The sequence below is a fragment of the Ciona robusta genome, chromosome 5, assembly GCF_009617815.1.
Source record: "Ciona robusta chromosome 5, ASM961781v2".
Classification (NCBI taxonomy): domain Eukaryota; kingdom Metazoa; phylum Chordata; class Ascidiacea; order Phlebobranchia; family Cionidae; genus Ciona; species Ciona robusta.
Genome location: NC_143239.1, coordinates 1773178 through 1798678, shown reverse-complemented (window position 1 = coordinate 1798678; position 25501 = coordinate 1773178). Strand labels below are relative to the sequence as shown.

The 25501-nt window shown below is 32.9% G+C and overlaps 2 protein-coding genes across 3 annotated transcripts; one reads left to right on the top strand and one right to left on the bottom strand.

The window, feature by feature from the left end:
* The first annotated feature begins 178 nt into the window (after positions 1–178).
* On the top strand, positions 179–11855 carry LOC149735444 (U2 snRNP-associated SURP motif-containing protein-like). Its single transcript, XM_089878535.1, has 21 exons — positions 179–335; positions 421–634; positions 1081–1211; positions 1466–1664; positions 1956–2098; positions 2381–2486; positions 2767–2981; positions 3129–3172; positions 3781–3885; positions 4081–4147; positions 4853–5061; positions 5607–5849; positions 6511–6715; positions 7314–7461; positions 8112–8278; positions 9185–9250; positions 9770–9880; positions 10136–10197; positions 10715–10818; positions 11217–11301; positions 11555–11855. The coding sequence occupies exons 1-21, from the start codon at positions 330–332 to the stop codon at positions 11691–11693; spliced, it is 2769 nt and encodes a 922-aa protein (XP_089734661.1). The 5' UTR covers positions 179–329; the 3' UTR covers positions 11694–11855.
* On the bottom strand, positions 11794–24596 carry LOC149735443 (uncharacterized). Of its 2 annotated transcripts, none has more exons than XM_089878534.1 (22): positions 24431–24596; positions 24213–24282; positions 23829–23956; positions 22525–22671; positions 22018–22152; positions 21252–21369; positions 20569–20698; positions 20392–20508; positions 19869–20092; positions 19412–19481; positions 18589–18826; positions 18439–18528; positions 17944–18098; positions 17139–17290; positions 16621–16779; positions 15661–16306; positions 15092–15231; positions 14558–14642; positions 13925–14157; positions 13315–13476; positions 12738–12879; positions 11794–12182 (listed from the first exon to the last, which is right to left on the bottom strand). In XM_089878534.1, exons 1-22 carry the CDS (start codon positions 24446–24448, stop codon positions 11975–11977), a joined length of 3567 nt encoding a protein of 1188 aa, XP_089734660.1. In that variant the 5' UTR covers positions 24449–24596; the 3' UTR covers positions 11794–11974. The 2 variants fall into 2 exon arrangements, with proteins under 2 accessions (XP_089734660.1, XP_089734659.1); XM_089878533.1 differs by having other exon boundaries at positions 14558–14645; positions 24431–24591.
* Between the last annotated feature and the right edge of the window lie 905 nt (positions 24597–25501).

Sequence of the window (25501 nt, the reverse complement as noted above, 5' to 3'; positions counted from 1 at the left end):
GTTATAGTACAAAAATCAAGTAACGAATTGTCGCTCTCTTGCCTACTTGTTCATCAGTTCCGTAAATCTTACGCATTCCGCGTAATACTTGTACAGTTTCAGAAAGCTCGTGGAAAGTTTGCAAAATATTGTCTGTAATAAGAAATTGTATAAATTACTTGAATTACTTGTCTTAGAAGCCATGTAACATGTATTCTTTGGTAATATAACAGACGGAAAATTTTGTTTAATATAGTTGCTAACTTCACTTATGTGCCATATGCTGTGAAATGTTATTGAATCTGTGACTGTGACCACTGCATTGAAAAGTTTTCACACTCGTTACCATCATGAAGGTAAGTCTGGAGTTAAATTGTGGTATTTTAAACTACAAATTGAGCAGGTAAAATGTTAGTAAGTTAATTGTTTTATATTTTTCAGGCAATATCAGACAGCAAGCTGAAAGCTTTCAGCATTGGTCGCATGAATGTGACGAAAAATGTGCTCAATAAAAGGGAAAAGGAAGAAATTAAGAAGAAAGAAGAAGACAAGAAGACGCAAGAGGTTTATAAAGAGTTTGTTGCTTCATTTGAAGGCAGCAAGTCAAACATGAAAACATTTGTACGAGGAGATGTTATTAATCCTGATAAATCTAGTGAGTGGTTTCACTTTATATGTTCGTTTATGTTATTCGTCCTGGTTATTTATAGTAAACTTCTAAATGGACAGCGTTTTCTTCTTTGTAATTTAATTGCTACTTATATGAAAATAAAAGGATGTATTGTTCAAGGCAAAGTTACACCATGAAACAACCAATCTACTTAAGTTTTAGAAAAAAAATAGAAATTGTCAAATGCCTATTATAAAACAAGATCTGTAATTCAACACAAAATAAAAAAATACAAAAAAACAACAATCCTACAAACAAATTTAACTTTCTGCACAATTTTATTAGTGTTTTGTTTGTTTATTTTATTTTAAATACAGCAAAAAATCACTACTTTAAAGTTACCAAATTTTTTACCACCTTAGAGTTACCAAAATTATTAAAATTGCATTACCAACAATGCAATTTAATTAAATCTGTTTTAAATTGTACAGTGGACACTACGAAAGGAAAGCTGTACAAGCCAAAGTCTCGCTTACATGAACCCGACACACACAAACCAAATGTCGTTTCTTCACCCATCACCCCGAAATCTGCTGTGAAACCTGACCGACCAACACTAAAGGTTTGTATTTAAACAAAGTTTACAATTTTTATTTCTAAAAAAAACGGAAAGTTGCACATGTGGTATGACTGGTAACTCTTAAGTGGGCACAAAGTCTAGGAAACAGAGAACTTTTGTTATAACGACTATAGTTTCCCGATCAAATTATTAGCCATACATACATGGTAAATTGTTAGCTGGCACGGTATAAACACACCATGTATTTCTGTTTCGTGTTTCAGCAGAATAAATGATTTATTCATTCATTTCTTAAGAAAAAGGAGTACAAAAAGAAGAGCAATTTAGAACTATTCAAAGAGGAATTAATGGTGATGCAGAAAGAAAGAGAGCAACGCCACAGTGTCAAGAAATCCATGCAAAGAGGTCCTATGGTAGATAGTTTTAATAAACCAAGGCAATCCAGGTTTCAACCATTAGATGACAAGATAGTGGCCAACATAGCTGATCCATCAGGTAACTTTTTATAATATTTTGTGTTAAATTTCAATTAATCACATACGTAAGTTCAGTACAAAGGTAAAAATGGCTGTCTCTTACAGCAGTTCTGCTCTTTTTGTTTTATATATCCATATATTTATATTAAATTATATACACAAAAAAAATGTATATATATGTATGTGTGTTTTTTTCCTTTCAATAAAAAAAAGAATGTAAAGTTACATATAGATTAAAAGTTTAGGAACAAAAGATTCTTTATAAAGAATTAATAGTTAATACCCAGAATAATTTTTCTGCTTTATATAGTGTTGGATGATCTTGTGGCAAGCTCCCATGAAAATGGTGATCCAATGACAACCAACCTGTTCTTGGGAAATGTCAATCCAAAATTGGATGAACAACAACTTTGTGAACTGTTTGGAAAATATGGGCCATTAGCTAGTGTAAAGGTACAAGTCAAACTATTTATTAACACAATCACAGTTAAGTTAGAACTGTTTTGCGATGTAGGCATGTAGTAGCATGCTGTGTTACATAAATGTGCATAGGTGCCAAACTATAAATGCACAAGAGGTGGGAATAGAATTTGGACATTTTAGATGTGACTTTTAATGTTTATACCGAATAATGTCATCTACAAATTCCAGGGTTGGCCTGGACTAAACTTTTTTTTACTTATGAAAGCACATGGTGAATATAGGTGTTTTCCACTGAATAATACGATATCATAGGTAATGTGGCCTCGTACTGAAGATGAAAGAGCGAGGGAACGAAATTGTGCGTTTGTTGCTTTCATGACGAGAAAAGATGCAGACCGCGCACTGAGGCATTTACAAGGTATGAAAAAGATCTTTTTAAAACTACTAAAATACAGTGTAGGCATCCAGGGTGGCAAAAATGCAAATTATTAAATGAAAGTATTGATGTAAATTGATTTTCCCGATAGTTTTTTAACTTGTTTTAATTAAAATATTTGGATCTTTACCCTTTACCCTACAAAAAAATCTTTAAGACTAGTATGGGTTTTTTTGAGTTACCAAGTTTAAATTTTCGAAACTACACTTTATTTTGTAACGCTATGATTAAATGCTTCTGCAATTATTTTTTATTATTACAGGAAGAGATATATGCGATTATGAGATGAAACTAGGTTGGGGTAAATCTGTCCCTATCCCCCCACACCCAGTGTATGTACCCCCAGCTCTTCTTGATCGTACTCTACCCCCGGCACCATCTGGTCTTCCATTCAACGCTCAACCCCTTGATCCCATGAAGAAACCCCCAGCACCGGGTGTCCCTCCAGAGTTTGTCGACCAGCAAGACTTTGAAAACGTAGGTTTGACTAAAAAATTTTCGACTATAAATTTTTTTTTAAATTAAATTTTACTTTATTTAAACTGATCAACACATCATACTTTTAAATATGTTCCGTCCACGTTGTGTCATCTGATTGAACCTGCATTCAACATTCAACAACAGACCTTGAAAAATTCCGTTGTGCGTGTGGTAGTACCTACGGAAAGGTATCGTCATTCAGCGGCAAATATTTTCAATATTTAATATATATAACATATTTTAGTTACAGGATTTGGTTTGTATTATAAAACTTAATCACTGTTCGGGTTTCTTCATTAACACTCCATAAATGCACAATATCCAATGTTGTATCACTACCTTACTAATACACATTGGATCAAGTGTGAGAATATTAGCCAATAATGTTGGTGTAGTTAAAAATTATTTCTCAATTTTTAAACATATTTAAAAAAAAAACATTTTTTCTTTTATAAACATGAAAATTGATAAATCGAATGATAATATTTTAAAAACAATATGAAAATGCTTCATGTTAACAATGCTCATTTTTGGTTCGCTTTAGCTGATCTTGTCCTATGTATTTTTTACCATAATAACGCAACTATGAGATAATACGTGTGAAGAATTACATTGGTTTATTTAATTTTAAAACATATCCCATTTCCATTTGAAATATTTTTCATATGATTTAAAATTTCTCATCAAATGTATAATAAATAACGTTGAATGATTTGAATCTCCAGAAATACATGCCAGCCTTAACCCTGGGCTGGAGACCTGCCTTTGCAGGTCCATAATTTAACTTTTCTTTCAGGAACTTGTTGGCATTGATTCATAGAATGATAGAGTTTGTTGTACGCGAGGGCCCAATGTTTGAAGCCATGATAATGAACAGGGAAATTAATAACCCAATGTTTCGGTTGGTATTTTTATTTTTTTTATTGTAGAAGTCTTTTAACAATGTTTAAACTTGTTAAAAGAAATTTTTTTTTGATGTTTTTTGATGTTTTTTTTTCAGGATTTTATTGTATTTTTTAAAATTTTAATTTTTTTAATAAAAAAATACTTAATTTACAATATGCTGGTTTACTTAAAGTTCATCTTTGTATTTCAGCTTTCTCTTCAATAATAAAAGTCCTGCACATATATATTATCGCTGGAGAACTTACTCAGTGCTGCATGTAAGATGTTTATGTCTATATTTAGTATAGTAGGGCAGGGGAAGATAGGACACCTTTTCATTTTATTTTCCCGTGCCATTTGGTAGTGTACAAAGAACAGCAAAGAATAATAAGACCGTATCTTCACGACTCCCATAGATCGTTGTTAATTGTTTAAAATATGATCAGGATATTGGAATATTAGGTGCTAAAGGTGTCCCATCTTCCCCCACACTACTATAATTGTATATGGTTGTAAATTATTGGCAAACTACAGTCAATAATCAACAGGCAAACTACAGTCGATATGTTACATCCAGATTTTTGTTCTGGGTAAACAGATGCAAATGTAACTGATTTATTTATTGTTTCTTTTTGACCTGATTGTTAAAATACATAAATTGTATTGTATATATTTATTATATATTAAAATGAAAACTTATCTTTTTGAGTATAAAGTTCTGCTATCCGTGATCTGAAATGACTTGTTAAAAGGCAGTTACACTAATAGTTGTCAAGCACAGGGAACCTTATTGATTAATGTGCTGCACGCAATATACTTTGGCTCTCACTTTTTGTTTTGACACATAAAATTCAGCTTAAAGGTATTCTAATTTTTGTGCTAAACAAATGATATTACCCCTGTTTCAAAAGTGGAGGTGACATGACACCCCAAGCAACCCTGAAATTGCGCCTACGCACCATGTTCTAAACATTATTTTACAGGGGGAGAGTCCCACAAATTATCGCACGGCAAAATTTCGTATATTTCGTGGTGGATCGTTGTGGCAGCCACCTCCTTTAAACCCATATTCAACTGGCTTGGAGGAAACAGACTCAGAAGATGAATTTCCGATGCACAAGTCGGCTAAAGCATCGGAACAAGATGTTACAAGTGCAGATACAGATAAAGTAAAGGGAGAGTTAAAGGAAGAGTAAGTTCATAAAGTATGAGTATAATATAAAGTACTGTCCACTTTTAATTGGACTACCTATATACGCTTAAATGGAACATTTTTCGCTTGTATAAATCTAAGTCCATTTTTTGTGTAATCTTCCCTGGTTAACCTGACCACTGATGCATTTAGAGAAAAAAGTAAGTGTTTCTCTATCACTGATATTACGCAAACACGTGCACTGTTTAGAGAGAAATGGGGGTCTGAATATGACGAATATGTTTATCCCCTAATAATCAGACTACCTGCTTAATCGGACCAGTTTGGCTTGGTCCAGATGTGGTTCCATTAGGAAGGGTTGACTGTATGTGGAAATTGTGACTGGAATGGTTTAATTTTTACTAAGTGAGGTAATTGTGTACTGTGTATCAACATGTGTACAATTTATTACTTTTTAAACATTTATTTTATTAATTGTCCTAATGCAGTATATCCTCATAGAACCAGGCCTGCAAATAATAACATGCATATAGAACATAAAAACTTAAATATATTTCAAATAAATAAAAATACCATTATTTTAGTGAAAGAGACAAACTTGAGGATATTTTGCGAAGCCTTTTACCTCGGCAAAAGTTGATCGGTGACGCGATGGTGTTCTGTCTCCAACATGCTGAGTGCGCAGAAGAAATCGTTGAATGTTTGGCTGAAAGTTTATCAATCCTTGAAACCCCACTTACAAAGAAAATTGCACGGCTCTACTTGATATCAGATATCTTGCACAACTCATCTGCAAAAGTTGCAAACGCTTCGTTTTTTAGAAAACAGTAAGTTTTTATTTTTTAGAAACAGTGAGCAAGGTAGCTTTTCTAGTAAAACAATGTTCTGGAATAATTAATCAATTTGCAGAGGTGCAAATTATTATAATTGGAAAATAAGGATATAACCATTCATTGTATTTAAAAATAGTTTTGGATTTGTTTACATTTGCTTATTACTGGTTGCTTTGGATTTCTCGTAAATCCAAGGTTTCATAACATATTCCATACAAATAGTGCCACCAACTGTAAAACAACTCTCCTCTTGTACCTGTATAATACTAAGTTTAAAGTTTAATGCTGCCATTAGAAAAATCTGTGTTTTAGTAAAGAAAATAATAGTGATTGCCTCAACCCGGATAACAGTGCCTCAGCAACCCAAAAACTACAGTAAACCATCACCCAAAAGTTACATTCTTTATAAATTGTAACCAACTGAAAATGATTATAACCACCGTACATCATGTTTATTAGACATACACACCGTGGGCAGCAAACCCTAAAATTTTCTGCACTGCATTAATCTGTAAAAATTGCATAAAATTTATTTTAAACAAGTGCACATTTCATTCCCTACATTCTAAAAAGTTTTGCGGAAATGATACATACTGATTATTATTACTTAAATTGCCTAATAAACAAAGTATAATATTGATTTCCATTTACCAAGGTTGGAATCAAAACTGGAACAAGTAATGACTGACTTACATTTGTGTCACGTTGCCATCAGTAGTCGTCTACGAGCCGAGCAATTTAAACAGAAAATTCTTTCGTGCTTTAGAGCATGGGATGACTGGGCAATATACCCGGATAAATTGCTTATTCATTTACAAAACACTTTCCTTGGCTTAGTGGGCGGAACAAGCCAGAAACAGGTATTTTATAATTATGTAAATTTTAAGGTCTAATTTTTTAACAAGGAAAAAGGTAAAAAAGATATTTGTTTTGTTTTATAAAAATTTTAACTTTTAAGTCTTTTTGTTTTTTGTGTTTTCCTAAGAAAATATCTTTGTTTAATTTTTTTTTTTTAAAAGGTACATACATGGTAACACACATTGTATGGGGTAATGGACCAAGTCTGGCCCAAATCCTAGGTCCTCACGGACCTCACCCATACAGAATAGAATAGAACACACATTGTTAATGTTATACAAATACTTCATAGTTCTTGGTATGAAATAAACTAAGTTTGGTAACAAATGTTTTGATAAATTTCCGTCACTGTTGTAGTGCAGTTTTAGAATCACTGGTTTATGCCATTTTTCATATTAATAATTTTTGTATAAGTTTTTCTTGTCTGACTGTGCATTCGGATTCCGTGTTTATTTGCAGGTTCTTTGAAAAATATGGATTTAGTTATTTTATTTTTTAGGCAGAATGTATTTCTCTTACAGAATACAACTTGTTAGACTAAATTTATATTTGTTACATACTTCATAGAATTTGGTTTCTAAACAATGTTATATTTGTTAGGTTGAACCAAAACCGTTGGTATCTAAAGATGAAGGTCTTCCATTAATAAGTGATGAAGCAGATGATGAGGATGTAGATGGTGTTCCTATGGATAATGTGGATGTTGATGGGATGCCTCTTGATGGGGAGCCACTGGATGGGGTGCCATGTATGTAACAAGAAATAAATTTTGTTCATTTGATAAAATACTGTTATACCAGCGGTTCCGAAAGTTTTCTAAAAATTTTGGTTGGTAGACCTGTAAAAATGCTATAGGAAAAATGCAAAAACTATACTAATAAAAGCTTTATTATTAAATCCCAATCATTGCTGTTTGCTGTACATTGTAGACCCTCTGAAACTACGGACCCCAGTTTGGAAACCGCTGGTTTATACTGTATTAAAGTTGTTATACAATAATTTAAAATTAAAGGGGAAATGAAATATACGTTTGTTTGAGAGTTGTTTTTTAATAATATATATATATGGTGCATTTAATAATAGAATTAAGTTGAACTTCACTTATTTAGATACACCTGATAATTTGCAGTAAAGAGTACCAAAATAATATATAAAAATAAAAAGCATTAAAATTGTGTTAGTAAATTCCTTTTTTCAATTTTTATTGTAAAAAGTTTTTTGTCCCTAAAATGTACAAGAAAAAAAAAATTCCAATGGAGCATATTTTATTAAAAAAATATATTTTTGAAATTACAGTTTTTAAAAAATAATTTTAAATAAAATAAGATTTTGTGCCTAAATAAAAAAAATATTGTTTTTATAAGGTAACTTTCAATACAACATTTTTTTTTCTGTCAGTGGAAAATAAAAAGGTGGCAGAAGAACCACAGGCTCGGTTTGTTCAATCTAAATGGGAGATGGTGGATCCTGTTGAGGTAGAAGCTCAAGCTATGACAACTTCCAAGTGGGATCAACTTGAAAACCAGAACTATGATGGAGAACCACTTGAAGAATCCTATTCACAGGTACTTTAGTTATTAATTATATGGGTCTCGTCATTACTAGTACACATGTACCTTTTTATCTATTTGTTGTGGTATGTGTACTGTTTTCAGTGTTATTCAGTTATGTTTACCATTTTACGTAATGCATATATCCCAATATATTATATGGTAGGGTGGGGGAACATGGGACGTCTTTAGCACATCCAAATATCCTGATAGTGTTTTAAACAATTAACAATGGTCTGTAGGAGTCTCCTGGATGCAGTTAAATAATTTTTTAATGTTCTTTGTTTACTAACAAATGGGACGAGAAAATCGATAAAAAGGTGTCCCATCTCCCCCCACCCTACTATATGCACGGGTGTTGTGTGTATATACCTATAGCCGTATAATTTTTACTTTGTTTCTATTGCATGATACTATTTGTTAAAGGTTCTTGATATATTTTTGCATGCCTTATTAAAATTCCAATCTAACAGTTGTATAGCTAACTAACTAAATACTGAAAAAGTGTGGTACTCGTAAGCACATAAGCATAAAAAATACAGTGCAAAAAACACGAGTCTGAGTGCGATACAGTGTGATACGGTGTTGTGGCACCGGTCTCACAAAGGATCTAATGGTCTCTTGGGTTTTGGGGTATTGGCCAAATCTGGCTTAAATTCCAGGTCCTTGACAAGGTACTTCGTATAAAAAAAAACAAAAAAAACCCAAAAATATGTAAATATTTCATATCTTTGGCCCGTGACATTTATTTTTTTCAAAAGATTTTGCTGTTTATGATAATTGTTAATTAAATGTAATATTTATATGTTTACACATATTAGAAGTGTGGGCATCTTGATGATAATTTATTTATTCTCTGGTTTTAAATATCTCCCCATATTTCTGTATTGTGTTTAAATAAATATTGTTATTATATTCCAGAGTGAAAACTTAGCTCAAGAATTTAAATATGACGAATCAAAAAGAGCAAAACTTCGTGAAATTGAGGTTTGTTTTATATTTTGATGAATTAGAACCGATTTAAAGGCAGCACTTTCAGTTTATTAGCCATGTTTTAGCTTAGTATGCTTTGTGTTTAGCAGCAACTTTTTAATCTACCAGCTAATCTCTTTAATTCATACTTTTTCTCATATACTTTTTATACATATTTAAAACAAATAAATAAATCTAATGTTATTTAAGTTGCTACAAAAAACATAACAAACATTGAGTCCAACCAATACCTGTATTAGAGATATATATTTCGTCTAGATATCTATTTTGGCATCATCAGTCTCTCATTCAAATAGAATCTCTCTCTCTTTCAATAAGAGACTGACGATGCCATTAAGGCGAAATGAATATCTCTAATACAGGTATTGGTTGAACTTGAATTTTGTTACATTTTCGTAATAACCAGATCCTTCTGATATTTCACTTGACAAGAATCGTTCAACTATATGAGCACCAGATCAGGGTTAGATTCGCAGAAATTATTACAAGTTGATGTTATTTAACAAATATTAGGTGAAAGTGATGAAATTTCAAGATGAATTAGAATCTGGACAAAGAGAACGAAAATCGGGTGTTTCAATTTCTAAACAAGTTTCTCAATACAGAGAGAAGTTATTGGATAAAGTGAGAAAGTAGAAATTATGTTTAATAACGTTATGTTGGTAGACTTGGTTCATAATATTTTATTTTTTTCCAAGACAGGTGTAGTGACCACGCTTATTTTCTTTCAATTCAATGTAAATATGTTTTTAATTGTAGGCGTGTTTTAACAACTGTTGTTTTGTTGCTATATTCTGTTTTTTTGTTTAAAATATTTTGAAATTTTCTCTAACGTAAACGAAGAGGAAATAACAGTTATTATTATTTTATGTTTATAAGGTAAGTGAACGGGAAGAAAAAATGCGACATAGAGATTCTGATAGAAAGAAAGACAAACGAAGGTAAATGCCTGATGCAAAATCAACCAGCTTAACTTAACAACCAGCGCCATGGCAAAGTGGTTAGCGTGTCTGCCTCTAACCCAGAGATCATGCTTTCAAGGCTCTTTGCTGTTACCATTGTGGGTGTATGTGTCCTTGGCAAGATAATTAAAGGCAATTGCTCCAACCCAGTGGTCACTAATGAGATGTCCAAATTAACGGCCATACATAAAAAATCCACAAAAAAAATATTAATTACTCATAAAGTAACATACTAGTTAACTCGTAAGCTAGCGGTGTATAAAACAGAACACCGTGTTCAGTGGCGCAGCCGGGGGGGGGGGGGGTTTAGGGTGTCGCTACACCCCCTTTTAAACCCCCCCAAAAAAATAATTAACAAAAAATATTTTTGAAATTTTTTTTAATAAAATCTCTACCTTATTTTTTCTGGCTGCGCCACTGCCTGTGTTTAACATTTTTCGGTCACGCAAGGACAATGTAATTTTGTAATTTGCATTTAACCATCACAATATGGCAGGGGACAAAGTAGTAGTGATGATTCGGATGACTCTGAACATTCAAAGAAAAAACGGAGAAAGAAAAATAAAGAAAGTTCGGACACTCCCTCCCACCATGGATCAGGTGAATTATGTGGTTTTTATATCACTTATATAGTAGGGTTTGGGAAGACAAGACACCTTTAGCACATACTGTCCAAATATCCTGATTGTGTTTTAAACAATTAACAACGTTGTATGGGAGTTGTGATAATACGGTTTTATTATTATTTGAATGTTCTTTGTTTACTACCAAATTGGACGAGAAAATAGAATGAAATAATGTCCCATCTTCCCCTGTTTTACTACATATATACCTTTGTGCCGAGTTATTTTTTGGGTGGCTGACTTAGGGCTAAAAAAATACACTTTCACAACAGCATTAAGCGATTACCGTTTTTATAACAACGGAGGCACCTAGCCACTAAATCACAGCACCATACAGGTGGATTGTTTTTTTTAACATTCTATGATGTCACACAGGGTTAGTTTCGTATGATAGCGATGGATCGAGTGATTCTTTGAGAAAATATTCACTTTCGGCAAAAAAGAAGAAATATTCTGGAAGGTAAAAACATGTTTGTAGCTGCAGAGATTTTAATGGGTGATGGACATATTTTTTACCGTGGTATGCCATGAGTGTCATTTTGCTGTTTAAATGGATAAACAAAGTTTACAATTTTTTTTAAACTGTCAAAAATGTATAATTTATTATTCAAATGAAAAATACAAAGTTTATAACATTTTTTTTAGTCTAGCCTGCAAAAAAAACTAAAACACAAACGATTAAATAATTTTATGTTTATGTTGACCATGTTCAGGACCAGGTCTCGCTCGAGAGAAAAATATAGTCGCAAAGTTTCCACTCCTGATCGTAGACGATCGAAAAGTCCTCACCGTTCAAAGAGATCCAGGTCGAGATCCAGGGAGAGGAAGAAGAAGAGAAAGAGCAAGCATTGATGCTCCGGATGCGAGATTTAAGAAAACTACGAGTTTTGAGGGTTTTGTGGTAAAAACCACATGACTAACTGTTAATCACGAATAGAATGCAGCCAAATGCTTGTACAAAGTAACAGCGTGTATTTCATGAACAATATTAATAAACCTATGGTTATTAGCGTTCGCAGGCAAGTACTAATGCAAGCAGTATAGGAATCTACATTAGGAAATCTAGTGTTAGGAAAATTGGAGTTTTCACAGTGAGAATACAGGTAACTAAGTTTTATAAAAATAAGGTAATCTCATTTATGAAGAAATGGTCTTGCTTGTCGTTTTCTTGGGAGATTTGACTTCGCTGATAATTTTCTTAATTCACCGAGTGCAGAGAACTGTGGTCGATGCCATACAAGTGCTCCACCAAGTGATGAACTCGAGACACTTTGATTTCTATTGTTACGTTGGTAACTTGATAGAAGGTGGTGGAATGGTTTTGATTGTCTTGTACTGGTGCTGTGAATATAGAATATATTACATTGAATGAATGAAAGTAACTTGCTTTATTTTCACGTCAGGTGTTCATACACTTCATGCCAGCTTACGACTTACCATGTATGGTACTTTTTTATTTTATTTTTTTAATTAATTAAGTATGGCTGCATTTGACAACCCATTAGTGATCACTGGGTTGGAGCAATTGTCATTAGGTGTTTTGCCTGAGGACATACACGCTCAAAATGATAGCAGCGACAAGCTTTAAACCCATTACCTCTGAGTTACAGGCAGGCGCTCTATCACGGCGCTAGTATTTGAAACAGAATATAAAATCTTTTAAATCACTTTGAAATTATCGCATTTCGTCTTATTTTGGTCTGTGCTTCTCATCTGCTGCGTTGCCATTAGGTCAACAATCACATTAGTTCACAAAGCTTTTTGCCTCTTATTGTATATGTTTTTTATATGGTAAGCTAGTAGATTTGTCACTACTGTATGCCTAATATTTGGGCGGCAGAATAAAAGGTTGAGTTACAATTTCGGTTAGTAGTTCCTATCACAACTATTTCTAACCTTTCTGTGTTCGTTGGAAACATATTTGAACCCACAAGATAACCAGGTAAACGAGGAGAAGTGAAACATTTCTTTATTTCTTCTTTTTCTTTGTGAACATTGCGACCTTCTGCTAGCCATCGACTTGTTGACAGTAATCTACCTGCAAATGATAAATCAACTTTAGTTTTTATTCTTGCAGTGTTGGCAAAGAAGCAGTAATATACAAAAAGTGGTTATTACAAATAAAATATCTGTTGTTATAACTGCTTAACGTAAAAACACGAGTACATTAAATAAAAGGTGTGACTACTGACTATTACATCAAACAATTATAATATAGTAGTAAGACATTTAATAAAACAATTGTAGCATATTTATCTAATGTAACAAAAAATGGGCCAACTTCAGCATATTTCTGTAGGGCCTAACCCATATAGAATGGAATGTATAAATAAAAAAGATAAGAGTTTAATCACATGGTTGTCTAATTTGAACCATGTATGTTGGTATCATATACATCACGAGTGTCTAAGCCAGAACGTTTTCAGGAACTGTAGCAGTTAGACTTATCTGCTTTAAGTGAAACTGTAAGTACCTTTAATCTTTGGGCCACCAGATATTGGTGACTTTATACTATAGGATGCTGGTGACAATAATTTCTCCTTGCTTAATCGTTTTATTTGAACAATATCAATGTGTGGATGGTCAGGAGAAGTTGGTCTCTGTGGTGGAATCTTTATTCCTTTGCCCAACTTTACTGTAAAGAAATAGAAAACCTGTTTTTTATTTTAAGTAAAGAGACCGACTATTTTAAGCGACAGATTATGCCTCTTTAGTTAAAAAAAATGTATTTAAAAAAAGTCCTTTTTTCGGACTTGTTTCTTGACTGTTACATATTTCGTAGAACTTAATTCTGATTTATATTTAGTACAAGAATTGTACAACTTCATGAGCATTAGATTAAGGCCAGATTGACAGGATTTGTCACGAAAAAATGTTTTAATTAAATTACAGGTAAGATGAATATTAAATGTTTCAAACATTTTCTCAACTATTCTTTTTCAGAAAAAATTTCCAAAGAGAAAAGAGTTGAGTCAATCCTGGTTTAGCACAAAAAGCAACTACTTTATACTAAAGTAAGCACTGGACATGCATTCTTACATAATAAGGTAGGTATTTAAGTAATCATGTTAAAAAATTCTAACCTTTGTTTGATATTTTGTCCACAATCAGCTCATGAAGTGAATTTTCCGGGGCGATTCCAAATCCTGATCCAGATGATGCAGAAGACCTCCATGCCTCTGTTCGACGAAGTTGAAATGATGAAGCACTCCCAGGTCGTGATTCAAACTCACGGTGATCAACGTTTTCATGAAACATGACTTGTTTTTGTCGTGATATCACGGCACTTGATGGTCGGGATTTTCTTGCCACCTCACTGAAAAAAAAGCTTTTTTTTGATTCATTGACATGACATTCCGTTTTGAATATATTTTTTTGCTAACAGACAATCCATAAGTGACCACTGGGTTGGAGCAACTGCCTCTAAGTATGTTGGCCAAGAACACATATGCCCACAATGGTAGCAGCGACAAGCCTTGAACCTGTAACCTCTGAGTTAAAGGCAGGCCAGCTAACAACTGTTCATTTGTTTATTGCAGAAATTTTGCCCCCTCCCCATTTTATATCAGTTTTTTATATATATATATATATATATATATATATAACATGTAGTTTATGTCGACATATCCCGAAAAAAGTGTAAATGACAAGATTCATATTAAAAAAAGTTGATACTTTTCTTAACAAATTTTAAAAACATAGATTGTTCAACTTACTTTGATATTGGAATTTTACGAACTCTTGCACTGTGAGCTCGTCTGTGTGATAAATGTTGTTGGACTTTAGTAGCTTCAAGTTTACCTACTATAAAAAATACAACAACATTTTAGAACTTTTTAAAATATTCGTTGATAGTATTACAATACAATACAGATATAAAAAATAATCATATTGCAAAAAAATAAATAAAAATATAATCATTAGCAATATATACTACTGCTGTAGCTAGACTTTTGAAATCAGAAAACTTAATTTCATTAAAGCAAATGCAACTACATTTATTGCAATCTGAGTTTAAAATGTTTGGGACACATTTCTATTAAACTTTAAAAAAAAAAAATTTCTGCATGGAATATTATTTGTACAACCCATTAGTGACCACTGGGTTGGAGCAATTGTCGTTAAGTGTCTTGTCCAAGGACTCATACGCCCACAATGGTAGCAACGTCGAGCCTTGAACCCATTACCTCTGAGTTAGGAGAGACCATCACTAGTAACGACCCCGAACAAAAATACTATGATTAGTATACCTTGGTCTGTATGGGTTGGAGGGTTGCTATAAAGAAGGTTACCATCATCATGTCTTACACCATGTTGAATGGAATCTACTTCATTTATATTTGGTTGCAAACTTTCTTCTTCAGCTACATTCTCAACATTCGTTTGGGGCCTGAAATAAAACTTTGTTTAAAATTATATCTGTATTACTTAATAAAGTTTTTCTTAGTCATTTTATTTCAGTAGGCAACTGATTTGGTGGTTTTAAATGCAGGGATCTACAATTAATTAAAAAAAAGAAGCGTCTTTGAAATATACAAAGCAATCATATTAACGGAATTCCTTCAAACATTGAAAACAATGAATTATGAAATTTGCACTTACAACTAAGTCAGCCATTTTCTCAGTATTTTTTACCGAATGGAAATAATTCATTGTTAGGTCTAACATAAAATATTGATTATTGAATGACCAACAACTTTGATTGATGAATGCAACTAAATCTTGTATAACGGGGGCAAAGACAGTCATTATACCACAAGCATCCTGTTTCATACACTTGTGCCCACTTATAGGTTACCACACAAGTTAATCAACTTACACAGTGATAGGTATGGACACAACTTGTTGTCTTTTATCTGGTTCCGAATTTTCTTCAGTGCCATCTTGATTATTTAACATTTCTTTTACAGAATCCTGTGGTTCATGTTTCATCCCTTCCATTTCACGTGAATCATTTTTCACAAAATTTTCATCATGTGGTTCATATTTCAACTCATCCAATTCACGTGAATCAATTTTCACCAAATTTTCATCGTGTGGTTTAAACTTTATTCCATCCAATTCACGTGAATAATTTTTCACCAAATTTTCATCGTGTGTTTCATATTTCGTCATATCCCTATCACGTGAATCATTTTTCACTGAACCATTTTTTTCATTCTCACGATATGAATCACATGCGTGAGTTTGTGTGAGAAACGTAGGAACATCATTTCCAGGTATTAATGGAAACTTTTTTCTCAAATCTGGATTTTGAATTCCTGACTGCTCAATAGCATCAGTAATATTAACTTGCATTTTTTCACAAAACACAGTAGAGAGAGGTTTCTGTAGATTCAATCCTTTATATACACCTTCACCACCAAGTTTGTTTTCATTGTAAAGAGTTAATGCCGTTTCCATGTTAGGTTTCTTTTCCTTCTGTCCAGATTGCACATTTGACTTTTGATTATCGCTGATGACACCTAGTTTGAAAATTAAATTATTCAATTTGAAGTAAAATGTTAAAGACATGTTGTATTTGTCCTTGACCAAGACACACATGTTGTATTTGTCCTTGACCAAGACACTTAATTGTACTTTTTTAACCCAGTGGTCACTAATGAGTTGTCCAAATTGTCAGCCATACAGAGGAAATTATCCCCCAGAAAACAATCACCCATAAAGTTGCAGGGAATAGGCTGCTTGTGTTATAACTCCCAAGAAAATAAATAAGTTATTTATTTTAAGCAAACAGTCATTCCCTTGTTCAAGCATTTCCAAAAACTTTTACATTTACCTGTAGATGGTGATTTTATTTGAAGTGTTACTTTATCACCAACTGAACCCACAGGTTTCCAATATCTTGCATACAAATCATATTCAAGTTTTTCAGTATCAATGTATGAATAATGAGCATCAGCATTACTGCTGTGGATAACCACTGAACCATTTGATGCTAAAAACAATCAACAATTTTTCATCAAATATAAATTAAGGCAATTTTTTAGTGATAGATTATTTTAAACCCCAAAATAATTGAGATAATATGGTCAAAATCAAAATATATTAAATAATAATAGATTTGTTTTAATCACTTAGCATAGATGCAACTAAGAATATTATGATAATTTTTACTGTCATAAACATTTTTTCGGCTGCAAACATTTTAAAGAATTTCTAACATTTAAGGTCCAACATAGATATCTTACATTTATCATAGACATCTTAATCTATGACAGAAATAGAATATGTCAAAATCTAATGTAGAAAAACTTTTTCAAACTTTCCTGTCAAAATCTAACTTTTTTAAACTACCTGGAACTGCATCCATTTGAACTAAAGCAACATTCTGATCTGGTAGAGCAATGACCCTGGCAAGATTTTGAGCTCCAAGCAAAACATCTGAACCGAGGGACAAGGTAGGAGTCGTTCTGTGAAGTGTGCTGTTGGATCTTGATACAATTCGACTGGAAGAAATTAGTTTTTGGATAAATAAATTCTGGGGTTTAGTGGTTTAAGCGCTTGCATGGTAACCAAAGAATAATAAGTTACAAGCTTTATAAATTGTGGGCGTGTGTCTTTGAACAAGAGTACAAGACACTTCACGTTTACTGCCAAAATCCTGTGGTCACTAATGAGATTTCCAAATAGTTACCTATATAGAATATAAATGTTTTTTTTTGTTTTATCCTCGCGTAGCCGGAAAAGGACAGTTGTTATAACACATACATGTTTATACACCTCATGCCAGCTTACGAGTTACCAAGTATGTTACTGTGTGGGTGATTATTTTTTGTTGATTTTTCATTTTTTATGTGGCTGATAATTTGGACAACTCGTTAGTGACCACTGGATTGAAGAAACTGCTGTTAAGTGTCTTGCCCACGCACACATACGCTCACGATGGTAGCAATGACGAGCCTTAAACCCATCACCTCTGGGTTTGACGCAGGTACGCTAACCAACTGTGCTACATCACCGGAATAAAAGTGAAAAAGTTCATAAAAAGAACAACGCACAAAGTTCCTTACTGGTAACCCATTACAGTACATGAGGTGTATGAAACAGAACACCCATGTTATATCAACTACTAATTACAACTTTTTTAAATTGCAATAACCTTCTTCCTGAAGTTAGATGTTCTCCTGAAGCAAGTATTGCAGATTTGGGACGTTTAGGAAATGCATTAGCTGTGTTTAATATATATTTTCCTTGCTCTGTTTTTTCACATTGTTGGGAAAGCAAAGGGGAAGTCCAATTATCACATTTTGGTATCTGCAATTTGGGGAAAACAATTTTTATTTTTAATTCAAATTTTAGCACTTATTTATCCATGCATGGTGGAACAACTCATAGTTATAACATATTTCATTGTATATCTTGGATGTTCTATTGCACAGGACACAGACACACCCATTGGAAGTTGTAAGTATACTGATACATTTCGAGCGAAAACTACACTTATATTTTATTTAAAAAAAACATAAGTTTTGCTGCATGAAAAACAAAACGTTGGTTATTATCTAGTATTTGAAATTTTTATTCCAGAAAAAGACTGGTTTTTAAAAACATAATATAAAAGATAGCATCAGCCGTAGACATAGAGAATACTTACGCTTAGATTTGAAGTTTGCCCTTTTACAGCACTTTCAATTCTGTACATCACACTTTTGCATATCTCCTTATACAGTATGCTTACATCACCCTATAGAAAAATAACCCAGATTATACAAACAAACACAGCAGCACTAACTAATACACTGACCCCATTCACAGCAAGTTGCTCAGCAATGAGACTGAGATGAGAAGCAAGCTTTGCATCACCAGTTGCAATGAACAGAACTTTACAGATTCCAGTATGATTAGCTGAAATATAATGATAGAAAGATGGAACAACACTGAGTAGAAGGACAAGTTCCGATGCCAGCAAGCATTGATGTGTTTTCCATTCAACCAATGCTCGGTGATCAGTTTTAGAAACATTGTTCAATGTCTTGTTGTTCCTGTAAAAAAAAAACAAAAATGGTATATTCTATCATTTTATTAATGGTTATATTCGGGTCATGTTTTTACATTTTATTGACAGCGTAAAAGCCAACCCTGGCCAACCCCAGGGATTGTGGCACACTTTGCTGTAAGTCATCACCTAACCTTTATAGAACAGACTATTTATTATATAGTAGACTGAGGGAAGATGGGACACCGTTTCATTCTATTTTCTAGTCCCATTTGGTAGTAAACAAAGAACATTCAAAAAATTATAAAACTCTATTCTCACGACTTCCATAGACCGTTGTTAATTGTTTAAAACACATTCAGGATATTTGGATATTATGAGCTAAAAGTGTCCCATCTTACCCTACAGGACTATACAAATACATTAAAGATTTTTTAAAACAAATTTGTTTTTTTGAAAAACGAACTTGTTATTTACACCCAATAATATTATTTTAGTGTTTACATTCTATGTGTGTGTCGTCTTACTATTAGGCATTCTAGGGAATCTGCGAATGCTGCGATTTAGGGTGTTGCCCCAATACCAATACTTTAGTCTTACATAAAAATATAATCTATAGGAAAATTCTCACTTATAACTTGGTGGAGCTGTATGCGGTCTTGCTAAGCGATAATTTGATCTTGTTGGATTCTGTTTAAAAGCTGTGTAGAATAAAACACATATATGTTATTGGAGTGTAACACAATTTATTAATGTTGATAGTATGAATGAATGAAAGTAACTTACTTTATCCTCCCGTAGCCGGAAAACGACAGTCGTTATCACACGGGTTTAACACCTCGTGCAGGCTTACGAGTTACCATGTATTTAACTTTATGAGTGATTATTTTTTGGGGGATTTTTTCAATGTTTATGTATGACTGATAATTTGGACAAACCATTAGTGACCACTTCGAACCTCGAACCCATTACCTCTGGGTTACAGGCAGGCGCGCTAAACACTTTTCTACAACACTGAAAAAAACAATCTAGATGAATGAGAAATTCACTAGGACACACTTTACTTTATATAAACATACATTAAATACCTCTTGTGTTTATATTCCTTTGTTTATCTTTTGTAACAATGAGATGAGCCACGGCGTGATACAAACATAGATATAATTTGTCGTATAATCCTCCAAACTTTCCTTTGTTTTTATCTGTGCGAAGAATCTCTCGATCAAGCTTGCAAGCACTGACAAGCAAGCTCACAACCTCTATTGTGGATTGTGAATCCAGTTTGAATAAAAGATCGGTATCGATTCCAAACCTTCAAAAAATAAACATTGAACGAAAGGCATATATTATTTTATAGGTGAGATCATATGGTAAAGATTTCAGCAATTACTCCGAATCTTGTACATAAAACATAACATGCTTATAAAAAAATCACTTTAAATCTAGAATAAAAGTATTTACTACATAAATTAATGCCAAAAAAACATCAAAAATTTAACCAAAAAAAAAAATACAAAAAGTTCAATTTCAAATAAACACATCACAAAAAAATAATGTTATTTAAAAAAAAAAAATATTTAAAATGATAGGTAACTTATATTAATATCTTACAGTGGATTCAGTTTGCTCACAGATAAAGTTTGAGCCACTAACTCAAACGGCAAATCAAATTCCAAATAAGAAACAAGGAGCAGAAGTAACATGTTACACCTCTCGGTTTGGGAATGTCTGAAAATTTATGAAAAGTTATTTTCGTCGGTTTATTGTAACAGCCATACACCTCACAACCTGTTAACAATTATATGATGCAGCCAATTGCCTGGCAATTGTTCCAACACTTTTTCCATTCTTCTGTTAACAATGCAAAGATCTTTCGTGAACTGCTGGGCCAAGAATGCTAACCTTCGTTTATCGGTTTCTGAAATAAATTAAACAAATATACACTTAATTTGAATAAATTAAACAAATGTATAATTAGGAAATTATAATCACTTATTTATAAAGTGCATTAGTTGATTTAGTTATAAAAACATGCTACCTAGTACATTTAAACATGTCTAGTCAAAATCCCAAATACATAACTTCCAACCAAAAATAGCCACAAGATTAAATTCTTATCCATACAACTTAGTTACAAACCTACAATGTAACCTTGGGAGTGATTGAGGTGACATGTCAGAGAGACTTTTAAAACATAGGGCGACATAATATTTTTTAACAACCTATTTTTAAATGTATACTAGCTTTTACCCTGGTGTTCAGTGCCCAAACAAACAAGCATAATCAAAGTATGATGTTTTACCACATTTATCAAGGAAGTTCCCTATGTTTGGCAACTATGGATGTTTCAAAGTTCTGGTAATCAGATTTTAACAATGTCACCTCAGATTTTGTTAAAAAAAACATGACGTTTACCTTACAAACCCTTAAATTTATTGCATGTGAACTGACCAGGATTTGATTTTCCTTACCACTAGTTTGATGCTCACTGACAGAAAAACCTGCAGTGAATTCATACGTTCTACATCCATATATTGACCCATCATTGGATTTCGTGGAAAGAATCGTTTTCTCGGTTAATTTACGTCTCTGAAATAAAATTAGGAAAGTCATATTTGTACAAGATGCGGCATTGTGGCACAGTTGGTTAACCTCCCTGCCTCTAACCCAGAAGTAATGGGTTCAAGGCTAGGCTTTGCTATTATTGTGGGCGTATGCATTCTTGTGCAAGACACTTAATGGCAATTGTTTCAACCTAGCCATACATAAAAGAACAAAAAAATATTTACCTACAAAGTACTATACATGGTAAGTTGTAAACTGGCATTAAGTGTATGAAACAGAACACCTGTTTTATAACGACTGTCGTTTCCCCGCCATCCGAAGAATAAAGCAAGTTACGTTGATTCATTTGGGACATAAAGTATTCTCCTATTGCCCTAAACTTATAGTGGAGGTGGACATCCAGGTGGGGAAGCAGGGGTAAACTTAAAATACTGTTCCGAAAAATAATGGAAGCCATAAATCATTAAAACTTGCAAAATCATTTTAAAATTTGCAAAGACCCAAGTATTGAAACGATGTAATGAACAGTTTGTAAATGGACAGCCACTAAAAGTAAACAAATAATTGCAACACAACAGTGGAAAAACTGTTTATAATACAAATGTAAAAATTCACACCAAAGTAAGACATAGAAAAAATAGTATTAAAGATAATGCGGCTCATATTATTTACCACTGGATGGCGTGAAAGGGCCGAGTCATGAAAAAAGTGATGAACTTGAAGACGCTCAGCTGTTGTTACCAACCTTCCATCCAACATCCACACATTGGGTAAACAATCTATAACATGTAGTCTGTAGTAGGTGTCCTAAGAAATAAACAGTATATACAGTTATGCTATTTTTTCCACTCGTAAAACAATTTTACTTTCAACAGAGACCTTGTGCCAAAAACACAGAATATTTATGCTTTAATTTTATTTACTGTTAATTTATTTGATTAGTAATCTTAAATAAGTCGCTTGTGTACCGCATTAAAGACCTTCATGTACCAAAAGTTAAAGTAGTGTACAATAGGTTTTGAACTTCTAGTCTATTAATCAATACAATAAATACAAAGTTCTGATACCTTATAATGTATGTTTGAATTTTTATAATATACATTTCAATATATTTTAAACGAAAATCCCGTATTTTTAATATAATTTGCTAAATAAACTTGACAGATAAAATACACATACACTTGAAAGCACAGAATTTCCATGTAGTTTGAGATCCAGTATATGTATACTGCGTAAGTGAGACAGTTCGTTCCAAGTTAAGAGATTGTTTGATAAATCCAAAGTTCCAATTGCAAACATTTGTGGTAATGATGAAAGACATTTGATCTGTTGTAAATTAAAATGAAAATACAATCAGTACAATAATAGGTCTACGATTGGGGAACATCATTATCCGGCACTAGGGGCGTATACAAGGGCAGGGGGAGTCACGGGGGCCTTCTACCCCTCTTTTAAAATTATTTAAAAAAAATAAAAAATAACTTTTCCTTTTTATAAAATTAGAACTCCTTATCCTAAAAAACAGTAAAGAAGTCATATTATTGTAGTTTGAAACCAATCTTACGTGTTTCTATTATGTGCCTGAATATTTATGTTAGTCAGGGTATGTTTTTATCAAGCAAGTTTTATACGCGTTCATTTTTTTAACAAAAACTTGCGGCCCCCTCCTTATTAAATTCTTGGACATGCCTTTGTCCGGCGCCTGGCAGAATGGTTAACGTGCCTGCCTCAAATCTAGAGGTAATGGGTTCAAGGCTTGTTGCAGCTACCATTGCGGGCGTATGTGCTTGGGCAAGACATTTAACAACAATTGCTTCAATCCAGTGGTCACTAATATGTTTTCCAAATTATAAGCAAGTACGGTATGTGTGTAACAAACTAACAAAACAGCTGTATTATAACCACTATCGCTTTTCAACCATGCAAGGATAAAGCAAGTGACATTTCTACAATCATTATTACATTTTTCTTAATCTGGTTTATCTGAATGAATGTAACTTGTTGTCCCTGTGTGGGCAAGTAATGATAATACAAGTATCTTATTTGAAATAAACTTTATGAGTGCTATTTATTGAGTTTGAGGCTAAGCGCTTTTAGTTTTTTTTTTTTCTGTATGGCTAACAATCTCAACAACTGATTAATAGTCACTAGGTTGGAGCAATTGTGGTGAAGTGTCTTGGTCAAGGACACCCACAATGGTAGCAGCGATGAGCTTCAAACCAAGTTTCCTTGGTTAAAATACAAACACTGTCATGAGTTACAATACAAAAATGCACCTCACAAGCTTAAAACAGGTTTTGGTATTAAACAACAAAATATACTAAATCAAAAATGAAACGATGATAACCATGTAGATGTTTCAATTAAACTCTATATAGAACTAGTAAAACCCATCATATTTCAATTATCCACACACACATATATATATATATATATATAACATCATATTTCAATTATCCACATATACATATATATATATATACCTTGTTATTTGAAAGATTTAGTTTCCACAGGTTAACACATGATTCAAAATTTTCAAACTCTTCCAAACAATTATAACTGAGGTCAAGGCTTTGAAGTTTAGGGCAGTAAGAAAGTCCTTCTACAGCTCCTGTGACAGCGTAATAACATATTCCTTAAATAACTTCTAAAAACAATTGGCAACAAAACTTGTATACTGAAAAATTCAAAGGTTTATAGCCTTTTTTGCCAAAAAAATAAAAGTTTTAGTTAAAATATGTGTACATGTTGGTAAATAATTGTGTTAGTTAGTCTTGTTCTTGTTTAGGAATATGCAATTTAACTTATCTTGACAATTTACCCAAAGAAATACAACACAGTATTAAAACAGTTAAGTAAATAATTACCAATTCCCAAATGAGTTAAATCCAAATGTAGAACATTTAAAAGTGGCTTCTGTGCCCTCTGAAGTAAAATCTGAAAATTAAACGCACTTAGAGCATTTTATGGTACTGGTTTGGGGCAATGTTTGTGTGTTAAAGTCAGTTGGAAAAGACAGTAAAAACTCATGATAATCCTGGTGATATAGCATCAGTATGCGCTAACTATGTACAACTATACTTACCTTCGGTGTTATTTTCATTATTTATCTATCATACCACTGTCCAAATAATAAAGTTTAATTTATAACATTGTTTATAGACGACAGATGCAACACAACGTTACTTTACTATCCCACAAATATCTCTATGGTAAAAACAAGATAGCGTCATTTTCCAAATCAATAAATCAAGCGGTTGCCGATCAACAAGTCACATGCACAAAAAGTTTTGACATTAATATATCACCGGTGTTTTATAGTTTCTATGCTTAATTGTTGCTATCTTTTGATTTATTCGAGTCAAACCACTTTGGCAATCTCACACTTTATTATGTTTCTATCCGGTAACCTTACAGAGCGTAGAACAGCAACTACCGTGTGGGCGGGTGGTGCGGTTATTTTACGTAAACGGGAGGGTTTAAGTCGGTGTCAGAAAAAAATCGTTCCCCCGCAAAAATCGTTCCCATTGACCTTTGACCCTCGATGACGACATTCGTGAAAACAGTTCCACTCCAACTAAATACGCCGTTGTATATACACTATATGGAATTTTTATATCTTTATTTTTATTATACTTTTATCTCTTATGAAACATATTGTGTATAAACTACGGGACTGACTGTACATGTAAAATGTGCTTAATATTAATAAAGTTGATGACAACATAAAAACCTTTGTTGCGTAAGTATGAATTCTTATTGTGACGTTTATATTACCAAAGTAAAATTTGGCAGCATTTATTTATATGACTGTAAATACTGTTAATTAATCATCAATTTTCTTTTCAATTTTTTAACAGTTGATTTAGTTGTTTGTTTATTGGTTTGGTTGTGCCTGGATTGGATTTTGGGTTTAATTGTAAGGTTCGGGCGTGGAATATAGGTGTTTTGGTCTAATAAAAAGCTTACTGACTTATACCACATATGAGAAAGACCACTCGTAAAATCTGAAATCTGTGCCTATACCTCCAACTAAATCTCCCATCTACCGCAGTGCGAGAATACCATGACACGCAATACGTTAACAACGAAAAAACATAAATATAGGTATTCCTGACAACATTTTGCACATATGAAATGAAGTGTATCTTGCAAG